The 18172-nt window shown below is 37.2% G+C and overlaps 1 protein-coding gene across 1 annotated transcript; it reads right to left on the bottom strand.

The window, feature by feature from the left end:
- Nucleotides 1-998: 998 nt before the first annotated feature.
- On the bottom strand, nucleotides 999-17134 carry ssuh2.2 (ssu-2 homolog, tandem duplicate 2). The gene is made up of 13 exons (XM_017713339.1): nucleotides 17054-17134; nucleotides 16669-16727; nucleotides 16438-16533; nucleotides 13770-13839; nucleotides 13502-13631; nucleotides 13338-13398; nucleotides 11297-11418; nucleotides 11149-11211; nucleotides 9506-9588; nucleotides 7826-7918; nucleotides 7609-7714; nucleotides 6568-6675; nucleotides 999-1903 (listed from the first exon to the last, which is right to left on the bottom strand). The coding sequence occupies exons 1-13, from the start codon at nucleotides 17074-17076 to the stop codon at nucleotides 1760-1762; spliced, it is 1158 nt and encodes a 385-aa protein (XP_017568828.1). The 5' UTR covers nucleotides 17077-17134; the 3' UTR covers nucleotides 999-1759.
- Between the last annotated feature and the right edge of the window lie 1038 nt (nucleotides 17135-18172).

Raw genomic sequence — 18172 nt, forward strand, 5'->3', positions numbered from 1 at the left:
CTGTGAGGGAACTTTTAGAGGTGGCTGTCTGGTTCCTATTATGTCTGTTTCATTTAATTAGGTAGAAATTTTGAAAAATTAGTTCTCCTTTAAGTAAACAATCAAAATATCTATATATTTATGTATGTTTATGTTATATGAATGGTTATATACAAGTGTTCCTAAAACATAAATATATAAAAAAAATATTTGTTAAAATTGCATGATTACCACAATTTACAAGCTGCATTATAGTACTTAAAGAAATGCACTGTAAAAGTAGATACAATTTCTTAACTTAGTATAAAATGTAAAAAAAGACTACATATGCTCATAATTAACATATTATACACAAATACATATATAACTATCATTATTATTTTTAATTTTTTCATTAAGAATAAATAACTATTTTAAATACTGAAGTATTATGTAATATATACACACAAGAAAGTGTGGGCTTAGTTTCTTCTCTGAGGATTTTCAGTATAAGACTGCTTTTAAATATACCTTTCCCCCTTTTCTAAGTGAAATTAAGTTAACACATCATCTACAGGGAACACCTTTTTTTTCTGAAAATATTGGACAAAATACTGGAAATATTGCACATAAAATGGGCCATAACTTTTGCATTTTAGCAAATAAGCAGTATTTGTGCATTTAAATGTGAAGTGTGTTCTCTGTCGAGGATGCGTTCACTTATTTTCAACTCACAAATCAACAAAACATGGAATTTTTCCAGGGGTGCCAGAAATGTTGCTTGTATACAAAACCCCATATCTCAATTTTAGTCATTTTCTGTTACTTTTTTACATAATTTGTAAACATCAGTGCCCATGGACACTGTGTTAAAATTTAATGAGTAACTAACAGAAATGGAAGCTGGAAAAAATCTTGCTGCATGAACTTTCAATAAAAGCTAAGAATTTTTTCCTCCTCCTGTGAAGTTGACATTTTGGAGATTCAGGGTTTTGTTTCAACACTGGCAATATACTACAAAATCACACAGTTATCACAGGTTACATAATATTTGTCTGGTTTATTCTCATGCTGTCATTTGGATCATTGTAACAGTCATGATTATTCTTTAAAATGACAACCTATAACCTTTTACAAAATATGAGGAAATGTAATGATACCACATTTAAAAAATAATAGATTTAATTAACATAGTGTCTTAAAGCTGGGTGACTGTAACACAAACTCACTGTTAAAATTGTAAATATTTGAATATGAATATATATGTGACTCATAATGAACAATGCACTTGAAATGGGAGAGCCAGCCAGCGGTGGCCTAAACCCAAACTCGGGTAAAATTATTGTAACTTTGGTGAAATACAGTAAAAATGAAACTTCCATTTCAATTTTACAAAATAACTACAAAAACAACAAAAATATTAAGTCAAAAAACTACATAAGGAACCCGAGTAACTTACATAACTACAAGATAGGAACTTAGCACAGCATAGAAAAATGAATTATTGTTCTATTTTGATGCACATTTGGTCTAAAATATAATCATAAATCCCATAAGTCAAAGGTGTGGATAACCACAAAGCACATACTATCACAAACAAAACATAATGAGATTCATTTTCCTCCCACATCACTGTTAATGTTTTGGCTTTTAACTTGAAATGCTAAATGAAACAAAGTAAAAAAGTCTATAAACCAGACCGCAATTCATTGTCTTATGTGTTTAACTACTGACACAATACAAAACAGAGATGAATAAGTGATGAATGATGCCAGCCATGAACAGTGCTATAATAAAAGTCCTAAGAAATGGTGCAGCAGATACACTTGGCAGGGTAGTCCTTGGTGAAGACCTTGTGCTCAATTCCGTACACAAAGAAGATGTGCGTCTTCTCTTTCCAGGCGTAATGGACTCGAGTGACAGGGATCAGCTCGACGGTCTGCCTCTGAGAAACAAACGCACAAGCATTGTGACTTTGACCTTTTTCATATCCTCCAATTCTCTCTTCGGTTACCTTACTGTCACATTAATCACAGCGGTAAAGTTCACACTTATTACTCAAACCTATTCACTTACTGTAATGATGCAATGATAAAAGTGAACAATGGAATTTATATCAATACTTTGAGCTTCGGAATCTCTAAAAAGATGCAAGTCTCCCAGATTCAGCCCTCAAAGCCACCTAGCAAGTCGACAATTGGTTGTTTTCCAGATGCAAATGTGCTTTAGCCAAGTATTCAAAGACACCACAGTTTCCCTCTTTATCCCAAATGTAGTTGATCAGCCAAGTCTGCTTCTTTAGTTTTTGCACTGGAGCTATGAGGGTTTTCTAGCCACTACTTAACACTGTTCCGCCCAATGACCGCTGGGATAGGCTCCAGCACCCCCCGCAACCCAGGAGGAGAAGGGGCTTGGAAGGTGTGTGTGTGTGTGTGTGTGTGTGTACTTAATATTGTGTATGCCTAAATCATCACACACTTGTCTCAGACTGCATCTTTAAGTTGTTACAACCTATGTAATTTCTGACATACTGTAATCTATAAGAACTGACAGCATTTTGTGTAGATATAAACAGTAGCGGCCATCTCGAAGCCTGAATTTTGTCCATACCTTACAGTATTCATTCAGTGTCAGAAACCAGTCTAGTGTCGTACTAAACCAAGCGCTATTCAGGTGGGGGTTAGTTTTCCATGAGAAGGTGGGTAACGTCAGCTTACCACAGGATGGCTGTAAATGACTGATTCACATGAGATGAAAAATCTCACTACAAAACACAGCAATGGGAGTGGCTACTTGATTTATGCACCAGCTTCACTCCAGAAAAGAGTAGATAACATCAAAGCACTTAACGTAGCCATTATTTCATTTACCCTAACCAACTTTGCTGTCTTAAGTGAACAGTAGCGTAGCCCTTAGTTTGAAAGTTCAGCACAGTCAACTTTGTTGAATAAAATAAAACTTTTTTCCCTGTACTTTTTACATTTTGAGTTGTAGACCTGAGATCGGGCAGTAACATTACATATCAACTTAATTTAATCCGCACAGAATATAAATAAACACTGCTTTAAATGCTTCCATCCATAAGAAGCCTTTTTTCTATGATATGTTGATTCACACTGGATTAATATAACCTGGGGTTATTTCTAAAGTGGTGCCAGAATCTTCACTGTCATTTATAAAAGCTGCCAGCAGTAGAGGCCATCTTGGAGCCTGACTGTTTGGGTGTCCCTCTGTCCGTTTTTATAGATAACGCTAGGGTGACCAGATGTCCTTGTTTTCAGGGAAATGTCCTAAGAAATAGATATCAGCAGAGCAGACTGGTAGACGTCTTGTGTTGTGCTTGCTTTGACCAACAGAGGGGGCTAGCTGCTATCTACTAACCACTTCTGCCACTTGCTCACGTAGTTTTAGAGAATACTGCTGTGTAAAACTTGACCAGAAGCTAGCAAGTGACTAGTGAATCCACAACATCACCACAAACGTCTTTTCAGGACAAAAGGGGTTACAGGACTATCATACTACCAGGTAAAGGGCAATTTTTAAAAATCATTTTTAAGAAAATCATCTCTGACTGTAGAACTGGAGCTCCAGGGGTGTGTTTAGGGTAATTTAGCTATAGCTATGGGTCTCTTTTTATGGCCAAAGAATTTTATATAGTTTTTATATAGTTATGGGCTCTGAATCTTTTGTGGTAAACATATTCCTGCCTCATTCCTGCCTAAGTCGCTAGACTTAATGACTTTTGAGACCCTTTTTACTTAGTAATTTTATTTCTAAAAAGCATTGAGTGACAAATAACACAAGGGGTGTCACACACTGGGATGACTCGCGGAATGAAACGGACTTCATTTCCCAGACTGTCCTGGGAGATCATGTGACCGAGCAAGTTCCTTCAGACTCGGGAGTCCGTGACCCCATTGCCCACAATACTTTGGGAAATCGCATGACTTCACACAATCGCTCGCGCACCTATCAGCGCTCACAATCTCCTGATTACTAATACTGTTCACCTGTGTATGTTGTCATATGACTAGAACAGTTTAGTTTATAAGCCCGGGCTTAAGTTAGAAACAGTGCGAGGTATTGTTTCTTTGAGAACTCGCTGAGCTTTATTCTTCTGATTGCATTTACCCTGTTTTTGACCTTTGCTTTGTTTCCCTGACTCTGCCTTTTGCTTGACCCTTTTTTGCCCATCGTATTGGATAGGTGTTTTTGAACCTTTTGGCTTGTTTATTCAACCACGTCTTCTGCCTTATCCCTTTGTACTTGTCCACCTGGTATTATGATCACCATTGTGATCTTACTGTGTGTTTTGGATTTGACCAACACCTGTTATTTGACCACGCTTTTGCCTAACGATAATAAAACCATTGTTGCCCTTTTTATCCGCGAGTGTCAGGATTCTGTCAATTCGTCACGAGGGGAAAGCAATACACATCAACACAGTCAGCAGATCCTCTGGCAGCAGTGTCTTTCTATCTCTCCTCGCACAGGAGTGAGTTACTATGGTTGTGGGGAACAGCAGGAATGATTAACAAAGTTACTTCATTAGTACCCATTTATTACAGGACAACAGTTACACTAGTCAAAATACATGAAACTGGAACTGCTCATCCTTTTTATTTCATAAATAAAAACACTGGATATTTTATTGATATACTGACTGGTATAACAGAAAATGTCTCTGGTTTCCATTTCAGAAATCTGAAGCCTATGATTAGCAAAAAATAAGACATCCATTTCCAGCACTCCAGAGCAAATAGTGGGTAGTCTGATATGTCTCCATTGACTTTAACTAAAACATGCCAGGCAATCAGTCCTAAAAGCACAATTGAATACTGCAGTTACGAAAGGCCATTATCTCTGCTGCTAAATCGATCTTCCAAGATAGAGCTAATGAGGGCAATGACCTGTAGATGATCTTCCCATTAATGTTAGATTGGTGCAGTGAAGGAAAGTGAAGTGAGCTAAGAGAGGGGCTTACATAGACAAAAGAAATAAGGCTGGAGTGAAGCCACAGGAGGGGCCTAAACAGGGGAAAGATTTAATGTAGACAACGCAAAAACTCTTTAGTCTGACAGAGCCGAGCACCACAGAGGAATTCATTAATGACATAAAGCAGATAAAGCCATAAGTATTGTTTACTAAAAAATATAACAGGGGTCCTCTAAGCCCCACATCCAGTATATCACGTGTTCTTAAAGACGTCACCCCTAGCAACCAAGGGGGGAGGTCCAGTACAGCAAATTACTTGCAGCTGTTGTTAAAGGGACAGCGTTGGTTTTCTTCCTTAGGAATCTATTGTTCTGACACTGCAGTTCAGCAGAGACAGAACAAGCAACAACACAGACTATAGTTTCAATGACAGAAAACATTCAGCTGTATGTGACATATTGGGTTTGTGATATGTGCCAAGGTGGTTTAACTGGCACATTTACAGAAATATTTAATGTACATTGTCACTGTAAATATAAACTGGTCAAGGTAAATATTGCTGATAACTTGGCGAAGGTTAGTTTTTCAACGGAAAAGGGATAAAATGTTAATTATAAGAATTTTATATTATAACAACTTATAAATAAGATTATATACAGTAATTAGCTCGTAATTATACAGTAATTTTAATTAACTAAGGCTGCAGTCTGATAACTGCACTGTCAATATCAGTACAGGCAGACAATGTCTTTTTAAAAAATTAGCATGAGACAGGTTTTTAGATTTGGCCGATTTTTCAAAGCAATACTGGATGATGTACACCAAATGGACATTACGACACCTCTCCTAATTACTGAGTTCAGGTATTTCAGCCACTCCCACTGCTAACAGGTAGATAAAATTAAGCACATAGCCTTGCAGTTTCAATAGATAAAAACTGACAATAGAATAGGTCACACTGAAGAGCTCAGGGACACAAGTCAGTTAAATTGAAATGTGATATGTGAAATTTCTGTCCTGCTAGATCTACGCTATAGCACTGTAAGTGCTATTATTGTTAATTGAAAGCATACCAACTGTAAAGTTTGGTGGAGGAGGGATGATGCTATGGAGTTGTTTTTCAGGGGTTAGCCTAGACCCCTTAATTCCAGTGAAGAGAAATCCTTAATACTTCAGCAGACCAAAATATTTTGAACAATTGTGTGCTTCCAACTTTGTGGGAACAGTTTGAGGAAGACCCTTTTCTGTTCCAGCATGACTGAGTCCCAGTGCACAAGGCAAGGTCCATAAAGGCATGGTTGAATGAGTTTAGTGTGGAAGAACTTGACTGACCCTCACAGAGCCCTGACCTCATCCCCATTGAACACCTTTGGGATAAACTAGAATGGAGATTGTGAACCAGACGTTCTAACCCAATATCATTGTCTGACCTCACAAAGGTTCTTCTGGACGAATAGGCAAAAATTTCCACAGACACACTTCAAAATCTTATAGAAAGCCTTTACAGAAAAGTGGAACCTGTTACAGCTGCAAAAGGGGACCAATTCCATATTAATGCCTATGGATTTAGAAGGGGATGTCATAAAAGCTTCTGTAGGTGTGATGTATAGGTGTCATGTAGATGCAGAATGTGGATTTTAGAGGTGGATCTAAAAGTATCAAGCAGCTCCTTACCTGCTGTAGGATACGGCAGGTGGTGGAGAACTGAGCCTGATGTTCCTGCACAGCTTTCCTTGAAGCTGTGTTTACTGCCTCATCAGGGAAACTGCTGACTGGATAGACCTGCGACATTCAGTGGGAATCATAATGCTCAGTTTAACATTCATGTAGCAACTGGCTATGCACTGGGCACATGGGCTAATTTCATACATATATTAGGGTAATGTATGGTTGATCCACTGAAAACTCTTTCTTTAAACCTATGAATGTTTTCAAAAATGTACAGGATACATAAAAACCAAGTACATTAGCAATGATTACAAACTGAACAATGATTTTACACTGGCAGTTTTTGCCCAGTATATAAATATATAAGCGTCAACTCATTCAATTTACTCAAAAAGCACTGTGCAGAAATCAGAGACCACTTTTACATTTGTTTAATTCACGTTTGTTCAAAGTAGCCATTAAATGCAAGTTATTACCTTTGTCAAAGAAAAAAAACATCTAAAAACATATATTTAACTGTAGCCTCAATGACTTCAAAATATATTTATATTTATGTCCACCCATTTATGAAAGCTGTCATTTTTGGGGAGGTCTGCTTTCAGTTTTACTAAGAAATCTGTAGAAATACCCCCACCTCTTGTAAGTTCAGTCTTAGAAGTTGGTTGCATTTTTGCCTCTAATCTAAAAAAACTTGAATTTTTACACTGGTTTCCCTTTGACCTTTCTTTTCTACATGCAGGTGGATTATTTAATATCTTCTAGAAAAATCTGCTAAAAATGTTGTGCTTCCCTTTGACTGGAAATTAAAGAAATGAATGGTGGTCTCTGACCTTTGTACAGTACTGTAAAAAACTTTATTTACTAGCTTACAACTTTATTTACTACTTAAGTTTATTAGCTACTAGTCATGGGGATGGACGTGGATGCTGTGCATATTCAAACTAGCATAATTTTAACATTTTATAACTTCAGTCCAGTGCATGGCAAAATTCCAGCGGGCTTCCCAGGTGGAAACATTGGAATGGAAACATTCTTTGGTTTGCTCACCAGTACATTCATGTCAGCAAGAAGCGTTTCTCCAGCAACAGAATCAAGAAGGTCAACAGGGAATCCTGAGCGCTTATCCATCACCTGCACATAAATATTGTTTGTCCTGAAAGGATCACATACAAAGAGGAAAAAACATTAGCAGTAATCACAGACCCTGAAGTGATAATCCTTCACTGTGTCTCACTACTAGTAAACAATTACTGATGACTTATACCACTTAATTTTCAGCTTGACATAGCAAAGGAGTTGTCCCCTTCCTTGACAGGTCGCACAGGTGTTTGATCCAACTCCTGAGCAGTCTCTACATCTAGAAAATACAAAACCATGTTCATGTATAATAAATGTATAATTAATATACGTATAATAATAAATATGTGTATAATGTATAATGAATATTAATTAGTAATTGAAGCTTATACCCCTCCAATTAGCATCTTGTAAATTGCATGCCAAAAATAATTACATACGTGCTTCAAACTGGGTCATGTTGTTACGTAGTCTCAATCAAACTGACTTATGTGGTTTCGACAACTATACGGTATACAGTTATCTTTGGAAAAGGGAAGAAAGTATGTTTAATAAACGACTTGAGGAGCTACGATCCTGTGGCTAACCTTATTCTCGTCAGGGAAACTGACTGCTGACTGGATAAACCTGCGATATTCAATGGGAATCATGATGCTTGGTTTAACATTTACATATAAACTGACTATTCACTAGGCTTTACTCCAAATGTAGTCGATCAGTCAACACATTTTTATGCATGTGAATTTTGTACATTTATACATAAACCTATGTGACCATAGTGTATTAAAGACGCTGAGTTATGTTCACAAGCTTTCTTCACGTGTTAGTTATAATACTGGGCAAAAGTCAGTGACTACCCTTAATTTATTCAATTTCCAGTCCAAACAGCCATTTTTACAAGCTATAAGCTATATATCTTCAGAGAAGATTAGATACAAGATAAGCCACTTGCACAAAAAACGAGAAGTCAATGAAAATAAGTGGAAAAAAAAACATGAGTTTCCAAAACTGGAAAAAAATGATAAAAAGCTACAGAGAAAATGAGACTCCTAACCACCCTGGAAGACCTGATAGACACTACAACTGCCCCCACCAGATAAACAACATGTAAAGCTTTCATCTTTGAGAGAGAGGAGAAAATCAAGCTGCTTCAGATCTGAAAACATCCACTGTCCATCTTTCCACTGTGAGAAGATGACTCAGCACTATGAGTCTGAAAGGATGTGTAGCTGTCAAGAAGCCTCACTTAGAAACAGACACTTAGAGACAGACACATCAAACAAAGACGCTGAGCAATGGACTGACCACCCCAGAGTCCAACCCTCAACATCGCTGAATGTGTGGATTACTTGAATCATAAGAATCAGAAAATGCAACCAACTTCTACGACTGAACTTTAAAGGTGTGGAAAAATGTTCCTAAAGATTTCTTTGAAGAAGCGGGTCTCCCAGAAGCTAAAACATGTTAAATACTGGAAAAATATATATTTGATTGTTGAGGCTTCTGTTTTATTTTCTAAATATATTTCTGCTTTTTATCATTAAACTGAAAAATGTATAACTTCTACCTAATGGCTGTTTTGACAGAAATTGAAATAAGTTTATGGTGCTCTCTGACTTTTGCACAGTACTGTACATTAGTCTCTTAGCTTCAGATTTATGTCCACTCACCTTAATCCCCTAAACTCAAAAGGCTCATTTGTCTAACTACCTTATAGTTTCATAGTAGTTCCTGACTAATAAGACGTTAGCCAATAAAGTTAATAGAATTAAGACTATTCAGATGAACCTGAAGACCCTGATTAGATGACTTAGATGACTCAGATCTGTAGGTGCAGTAAAAAACAATCAATTAAGCAGGTCCTTACTTAACTCTACCCAGCCCATTACAGGAACAGCACCGTTGATGTGACGTGTCTGCCCCAGAGCCCCCACACATTTCACACTGGATCTGCAAGCAGAAGAACAAGCCCATGACACAGATATATGATATTTTTAAATTCCTTTTTAAATTTTTTTTTAAATTCAGAGGTCATGAAAGGTGAATAATCCCAGTTTCTTAAAGGATACTTACAGTATTTTTCCATCTGATCTCTATCTGTCACATATCTTTGATAACCACATTACCATTTTACAAATACTTTTAACTGAAGAATTCATGAAAGTGTTTTACAAAATTATGTGTTTTGTATAAACACACACAAATTCAGCAACTGCCCACTGGCTTCTGTTAAAAGGTTGTTTAGCGTAACTGTGTTTTTCCGTTCTGTTTGTGATGTACGTGCACTAATCAGCAAAGACAAAAACAGTTTCTGGGTATTTATGGGCAAAATGTCATCATCAGTCACTTTGATGAGTCAAAACATTATGACCACGCATGGCTGAAATGAGAAACATTGATTATCTTGTAACAATGGTGCACGTCAAGGTCCGGGATATATTTGACGGAAAGCTAATAGTCGATTCTCATAGTCGAACATAGTCGACAACTGAGTCAGAGCATCTCAGAACTGGCAAGGTTTGTGGGGTGCCCCCTGTTAGCAGTGGTACCTACTGACAGTGGGCCAATGAGGGACAAACCACAAACCGGTGACAAGGTATTGTCTTGTAGTCCAACAGAAGGGTTACTGTGGAACAAGTCACATTATAATAATAATTATAGAACATGTCACAATGTGTCATAGCTGCAGACCGGTCAGAGTGCCCATGCTGACACCTGCCCACCATTAAAAGCACTTACAATGGGCATGTGAGCATGAGGAACTGGACCCTGGAGCAATGAAGCAAGCTCACCCGGTCACATAATTCCTATTTTCTCTTACATCATGTGAGCAGCCAGGTACGTGGGAAGCCAGGTATGTGTGCAGTGTTTACCTGAAGATGGCACTAAGCCAGTGGAGAGAGTGTGATGCTCTGTGAAGTGTCCCGCTGAGAAACCCATTATTCAGGAACTACAGGGACTTCAATACAAACTGATTGAGCTATTCTTAGGTTACAGAAGTATGTAATAAAGCTTTGGACCTACTGGCAGGCCCTGGCCTTTTAAGGGCTTAAAGATCATTGCAGACCAGATACTCCCTTCGTGGCACTAGTATAACCCTCTTACAGCAGGATAATGCACCCTTCCACCCTGCACAAACTGTTCATGAATGGAGCAAGACAAAGAGTTGAAGGTGTTGCCCTGGCCTCCAAATTCTCCAGATCTCAATCCAAACCAACATCTGTAGGATGTGCTAGAACAAGAAGAACGAACCACAGCAGCTCCACCTTGCAACTCATAGGACTTAAAGGACTTAAATCTGCTGCTAAAGTGATAGATACCACATAGCACCTTCAGAGGTCTTGTAGAGTGCACGCCTTGGTGGGCTGGAGCTGTTTTGGCAGCACACGGATGACCAACAGCATGTTAAAGTGATCATAATGTTTTAGCTTATCTGTGTATATTCACTTAAAAAGCATGACCTGCTGGCTGAGCTGTAAATCAAAAATTGTTATTTTGAAATGGACTTACCCTGCCAGATGCTACACATCGAGTACATGCAGATTTGCCAAGATTCAGGCAAGAGTGACAGCCCTAGAATTTAAAAGAGAGAAATTATAAGCTCTTGGCACTCCATGTTTTCAATATAGTCACTTTAATGTAGTTTCGGCTGCTCTACCTTGATGGAGGCTGTATGCGGGATGCGAATATCCATTTCAGAATCCAGAAACAGAGTAGGTACGGAGACAGCCACGTCCCACGGGCCAGGAGCTACACCACTCATTCCATCCACTAACTGGCCTATAAGACAGAAAGATGCAAGATGCAGTGCACTGCTATAAATGTGACAGGTCTGTGTTGATGAGGTGTGAAATGTGTAAGATAAGAAAGTGTACATATCTCCTCGGGAGTTCAGGAGCTGAGGATCATGGGAAGTTCACTCAAACTGTTCACTTCTGATACTTTTCACCCTTTTCCCTATTCATAATCCTTATATGGCATCTGATTTCCTTTGCATGTAGTTAATGTGCAGTGTTATTGGTTACCATAGCATTATAATATTTGATTTAGTTAATGGACCCATATCGTGGAAAATGATGTTTTCTGCCCTTTTTTAAACAAAAAGGTTTAACACATTATATAAACATAACAAAAATTTCTAAACGTACATTTAGCTCACCAGTACATATAATCCAGCTGCAAGAACAGCATGTTTCATTTCTGTGATGTCACAAAAAACAGTTCATCTACTTAAATGATATGTAGTTAATGCCGAATAATGCTGCAGTTATAAAAAGTATTTCAGTCTGTACTGCTTTCTGATTAAGGCACAATGTAGAGCAGCCAATCAGAAGAGAGCTCATTTACATTTGGTAGTCACAAAGACACAGTAACAATAACACCCTGTTTAATTTAAGGGATTACGAGCGGATGGGAAATGGCCATGTAATAGTTAATTTTTTATTTGGGTAGATAAACTTGCACAAATGTGCAAACATGGAAAAAATAATGAAACCCCAGAAAAATATAGAATATCTGCCCTTTGAAAGCATCTTTTCATGCACTTGCATATACTATAATTACTACTGGACAACTTTTTCAAGTTCAGCTTCTGCTCCTTTGTGCCAAACCTTTTGAACAAGCAGAGTATTCTGAAAACCTAACATAAAAACATTTTAAAACTCTTAATAGGACAATAAAAACTGCCATTATTTAAACTTTTGATTGAAATGAAGCTGAAAAGTCAGAATTAAGTCAGAATTGCTTATAATGGTTGTGAAAGGCACAGAATGACTGAAGAGATTAGTGCCTTCATAAGCTCCCTTATAAAAGCTGTGACTTAAAATGGTTTTAAATGTTCTCATGCCTGGCACATGGTTTAGGCATAAATTGTGCTTTTGTAATCAATTCATGGTGGAGAGGGACATGCAAAGCCAAAAATGACTCAAAGAATACATTTTTATGACTATCAGCATTACTTATAAAAACTCAGAAGACCTGTGTAGGTTCACTGGTGGTTTTGGATAGTAAATAAAATGCCCATATTTGCATTGCAAACATCATGACCCTTGGTTCATATCACCACCACTGTAAAGAAATCTGTCAGTAAGTTTCTCTACAATGAACCCTTTCAAATCAAAGCACTGACATCATAGCCACTGAAACATCGCTGCAATTCTCCTTTAATTATTCACTTATGCTTTGTTATAAATACATTAGCTCTTTGGTTATAGCCGTCATACTTCACTACAATTAGATGTTACGATACATAAATTAATAGCCGTTATTTTCCATAAATAGACAATGTGTTGTAACATAGTTCCATTTTATACTACAAAATCGCAATTCTGAAAAATATATATAAAATAATATATATAAAAACACTGTCCTATTGACTTTATGTGGTGAAATTGTAGTCAAATACACATGTGGGGGCAACATGCTCTTTACTTTCGTTTGCTGCACTTTGCATGTATTTACATTTATTTGTCTCCTAAGAAAATTCCTTGTGTGCTCACCAGGAACTGCAGCCTTATTAGAATAAAAGAAAACTGGCCATTCTTTTTTACTGCTAGAAAAATATACCACGTATACAATGTGTGTTGTTATGCCCCTCTCATATATGTTAACATGACTCTAACATTTTATTTAGTAGAACTGAATTTTCCATTGTGGCCATTTTTAAATGAAATTGTGAGGAAATCATGCTGTTTATTTACCATTATATGGTTCGGAGGCCCATTCGGTGGATCTTGACTCTGTGAACGTTTCCAGCCGATACTACAAACAAAAAACACAGCAATAATCAAAATTTCTAAACACATAGCATTTACACAGCACACTGTATACTGTAAATGACATCACCGTACTACAGTTAACCCACCCGATAGGTATTAAGTGCTTGCAAGTCTGTTAAGACCATCTCTTTGGGTGGCTTGCTGCTGTAGCAACAACTGCTGGTGGCATAGTCAGTGAAAGCCTCCCTGGCAAGCTCCTCAGAAATGGCAGGAATGCTGCAGAAATAAGAAAGAAAGATTGCCTCAATGAGAAGATCAGTTATTCAAACTTCTTCGATCACAAAACAGTGAATATGTTTCTTAACGCTGACACGACTATCTCACAGAATGAATTCAATACTCCAAAGCTCTTACTCCCAGTGTCTGGTTGGTGTGCTAGCTGGTGGCTGAGGATGCTGATATCCTCCTGGTGGGGGTGGAACATCTACAATTAACATAGAAAATGCAGGTTATTTTAGGTGGGCTGTGGGCAATATGAAGAAACATAAAAATTGTGATAAATTTAATCACAACGCACCTTTCTGAGTATAATAAGTTATAAATAAATTATTAAATAAACTATATCACTTAGAATAACTTGACACTAGAATAACTTGACACTTTCATGACACTTACGAAGAGCATGTAAACAACAACAATGACCAGTGCTAAATGAGAGGCTGTCAGCTCATTGTTATTTTTCAGAATGTATTTTTCTCAATTCTTTGATTTTCTTGCAGTCTGTCTCAAAATAGTTTATCTTTGCAAATAACTCATAACGCTTTTTAAAAGTGGCACTACTTTTACTGCATTATGTCTGATCTAACTTGTTTTCTGAACACATTATTTTATGTATTTCATGTTTATTAGATATTAAAGGGAAAGATTTCAAGGTGTAATCTAACACCACGTATCATTTATAGCCATATGCTAATTTGCAGTGTTCCTAAATGGCCCTTTAATAAAGCACCATTCCGTAAATAGGGAAGGAGGGATGAGTAAAATAAGTAAACAGTAAAAAAGAAATTCATACATGCTTGCAAAACTAGCTGCTTTCTATATACTATTTGTCTTAAAATAAAGTTAAAATCATCCCATTCATGGATAAGCTTTAGTTCATTAGGAAGTCGATTCACTGGGAATGTATACATTAACATTAACTATTACCTTTTACTATGAAATTATTGGACCGGTGAACATTTTGCGATAAAGCGCTTGGGCCAACAGAATCTTTAGCCTGAAGACGTACAACTTCAGGCCTTGTCTCTTGTTCCCTATAGCTCCGCCTCCTTGTTATCTTGCTCACCTGTGTCTTGTGTGTAACCCTGCCAAGTAATTGTTCTTGTTTTTTTCAGGTATATCTTATTTGTGTGTCCCCAGTAAATTCACTTTATTTTTAAAGCCCATGATGCTTTGAGTGGCCTATGGACAGAAATTTCAGCAAAGCATATAAAGATATGTTAAATACGAATAACATCCTAGCATGACAGAAATGTAGGAACATATACAAATGGAAATTATCTTTATTGTTGCGATGCTGAATGCTTTTGTGCCAGTGTTTGTAATTGATCTGTCAACCTGCATGAGAGGATTCTATATAGCCCATATAACTATTTACAGTAAAGTCATTTTCAAATATACAAGTATAAACCATGAAGCAATGTCATTACATAGCAATTGTAAAAAGTTTGGTTTAGAAATCTGCCTTTTTTAAAACCAGTGCTACAATAATACTCCTCATATGTAATGTTAGCATCAAGCTAGCAGGATTAGCTCAGCTGTTAGATTTTGATATCATCTCTATTTAAATAAAGACATTTTAAGCTCATAACAGGCATGCGCTGCATCTCACTGCACTGGAAAATCAACTATGCTCTCCATTAACTGCAAGTGAAAAAGCTGTAACATGGACGTGGCTGTTTCCTGACCCCCCACAGTGGATGAGTGGATAAACCTGGTCAATGAAACGTATGAAAAGGAAAAAAATGACTTTTTCTATTAGACTAAAGATGGCACAATTTGTAAGATTATGGTTGAAATGGGCCAACCATATGAAGTTTTAGGCCAGAGATTGTTGACAACTTTTTACTTTTCATTTTTAAATTTTACTTTTCATTTATTTATTTGGGTCGTTCTACAAAAACGTCCACTTTTTATCTCTCCGTAGGAGTCAGTGGGGTTACCGATCACCATTGGTGTTACACATAAGAAAGGTGTAACACAAGAGACAGTAACGCCAGTGACATTTATAATGAAAAATGCATTTTACAAAATTGCTGCTGCAGAGCATCAAACCACATGTTGACAATCACGGAATGTCCACTAATGTGTAATTTAATCCATTTGTATTCTATATTTTCACAATTATGCGTAGCATAAGGTGGGTCACACCAGTGACTTCAACAACAAGCTTCATATGAAATTATAAGCTAAGTGAGAAATAACTGAAAATGAAAAGACACAGTGGACCATTTGCATTTTCTTCATTGATACTCAGAAAGTAGGTTGAAGGAAGTCAAGTGATGTCACCAATGTGATCTTTATTTTAAAATAAGGGATTCTTTTTGTTACGCAGTAACACCAGTGACACAAGTATATTTTATAATATTTATTTGGCTTTTGTTTTCTTTGTCATTTAATTAGCATATTTCATAGTCACGTATAGATTATTGTAGTTAAAATTACCTGAAAATATGGCCTCACCCTTTAAACACGACTGCCAGGACGAGCACTTCTGTGGTGCTTGGAATTCTATATGACTGATTTAAACACCAGTAATGTTCAACTGACGACTCAAGAAGGTGTAATTATATCTGCAAACTCCAGGGACATAAAAATAGACGTTTCTGTAGAAAGTAAAATGTATTTATTTCATTTTATGATTTTTTTTTCACTCCCAAGCATCTTCTTTTAATGTATATAGTTGTGTTTTTTAAGAATGTTGAAAAGAGGGGAAAAATTAAAAAACGAATTGACTATGCTCAGTGTAGCAAAGGAAAAAAGCTCAGTGCCAAGTGTAAATATAGTGCCATGTATGTTGTACCATTGTAACCAGGGCCTAAGTTTTCGTAACCGGGCACTGTGGGCATGTCTTCTGTAGGAGGAGCTGTGGCCTCTGCCCCGGCACCTGTCCACTGACCTGTGGATTAAACATCAGAAATGGATGTCTTACTTGCAATAGAGAGAAGACCGGCTTTATAAACACCTACCATCTACTTACTGAACTCTGATTTACCACACAGGATGATCCAAAGCTGAAAGGACAATGCATTACCTGCAGTAGGGGCAGCAGGATGGTGATAGGCTGGCCCTGCTGTGGGCTCATCCTGGTCGCTGTACAGTATACAAGAGGTTTAAAACAGACATTCATATGTGGAGCACAGTAAATGTTATCAGTGTATGTGAACCAAGACTACTGCAAAGCCTATTCAGATCACATATTTACCTAAGCAGGAGAAAATACATCACTGGACATTAATATATGGTTGAAAGGCAACGTTAAGTGTCTTGTTGACAGGTCATTCCTACACGAATACCCTCAACTTTTAACTGGACACAGAAACATTTGATCTTCCAAGACTTTAACAACATCAGTCTTTATTTGTAAGCCAGCATCTTTTCAGCAGCACTGTTAAGATGTACAAATAACTTTAACTGACCTCAGCAGATGTCTTCTGTCCATGTTGTGCAGTGTTTTCTCTTTCGATTAAAGTTTCACTTCTGCGGAAACGATTTTCACCCCACCCGTATTCGTACAACCCCCGCCCCTTCCTACCTTTTGTCTTCGTCCGAAAACAGGTGGGGAAAAGGAAGCTAACACGCTCATGTTGGCTCTCAGTAGCTTAGCAAAGCGTGCTGAGGTGGACCAAAACACACCATACTTTGAACTACTCGACATTACACAGGTGGAAATATGTATAAACACACTAGATGGTATTATTGCACCGACATCATGCATTTTAAACTCCACTTCCGCCCACAGGACGAGATAGCAAACTCCTTCTGCTTAGGAGTTGTGTAATAAGACTTCGCCATTAGCACAGGGAGCAGACGGGTTAGCAGATGAGGGGAGTTGTGTCAGCTGTCTTTTTGACAGCAATGTTCAGAATTTTGAAGAAAAAGGGCTTTTTATCATCTTCAAGGGAGCGTCATATGGAAAAAAAATATATATGGACACACATTATTAGATATTTGAAATGCCTTCCTAATGCATTGCAATCCACACCAAAATATATGCACTGAACAGTATTTCAGACTATATTTCTATATTAACCAAATATGGTTTAAAGACAGGTGCAGCTTGAAAAGTCTTTTACAGTTGACATAAGACGATTCCACTCATTTTCCTTTTTTTCAATCATGTTTCATTGTCACTGTACATCTGACAAACAGCTCATCACATAACCAGTTATCAACCTACAAAAAGCCATTTTTAATATAAAACAAGAGCAAGCTTTAATGTAAAAAATATGATTGTGTAATAAAGATTCACGTTTACTATATGCCTCATTAACGTTATACTCATTAAAATTTATATGTATTATTCAAAAAATACATTTGTCACAGAGATTGTGGTCACTGGTGTGATGAGGACTCTTATATTAAATTTGAACCAGTATTTTCAGCTCTATTAAACTGATTCTGTTGATTAATGGTCATCAGAGAGGAAGCATCTCAAGGCCTGAGAAGGTCCACACTTGCTCATTATATTTCATTAATTTATTAATAAACAGGCAGCACATAACGTCTATGTGTCACTGGTGTCCTGCTTAAATTGA

This window comes from Pygocentrus nattereri, chromosome 21, assembly GCF_015220715.1.
Source record: "Pygocentrus nattereri isolate fPygNat1 chromosome 21, fPygNat1.pri, whole genome shotgun sequence".
Classification (NCBI taxonomy): Eukaryota; Metazoa; Chordata; class Actinopteri; order Characiformes; family Serrasalmidae; genus Pygocentrus; species Pygocentrus nattereri.

Excerpts from the sequence above, each read along its gene's own strand:
- ssuh2.2 (XM_017713339.1), bottom strand. The coding sequence starts at position 17,076 with ATGGACAGAAGACATCTGCTGAG. Across the intron at positions 13,399-13,501 it reads AAGCACTTAATACCTATCGG|TATCGGCTGGAAACGTTCAC; the intron begins GTGGGTTAACTG and ends TTTTGTTTGTAG. Across the intron at positions 7,715-7,825 it reads GTCAAGCTGAAAATTAAGTG|GACAAACAATATTTATGTGC; the intron begins GTATAAGTCATC and ends TGATCCTTTCAG.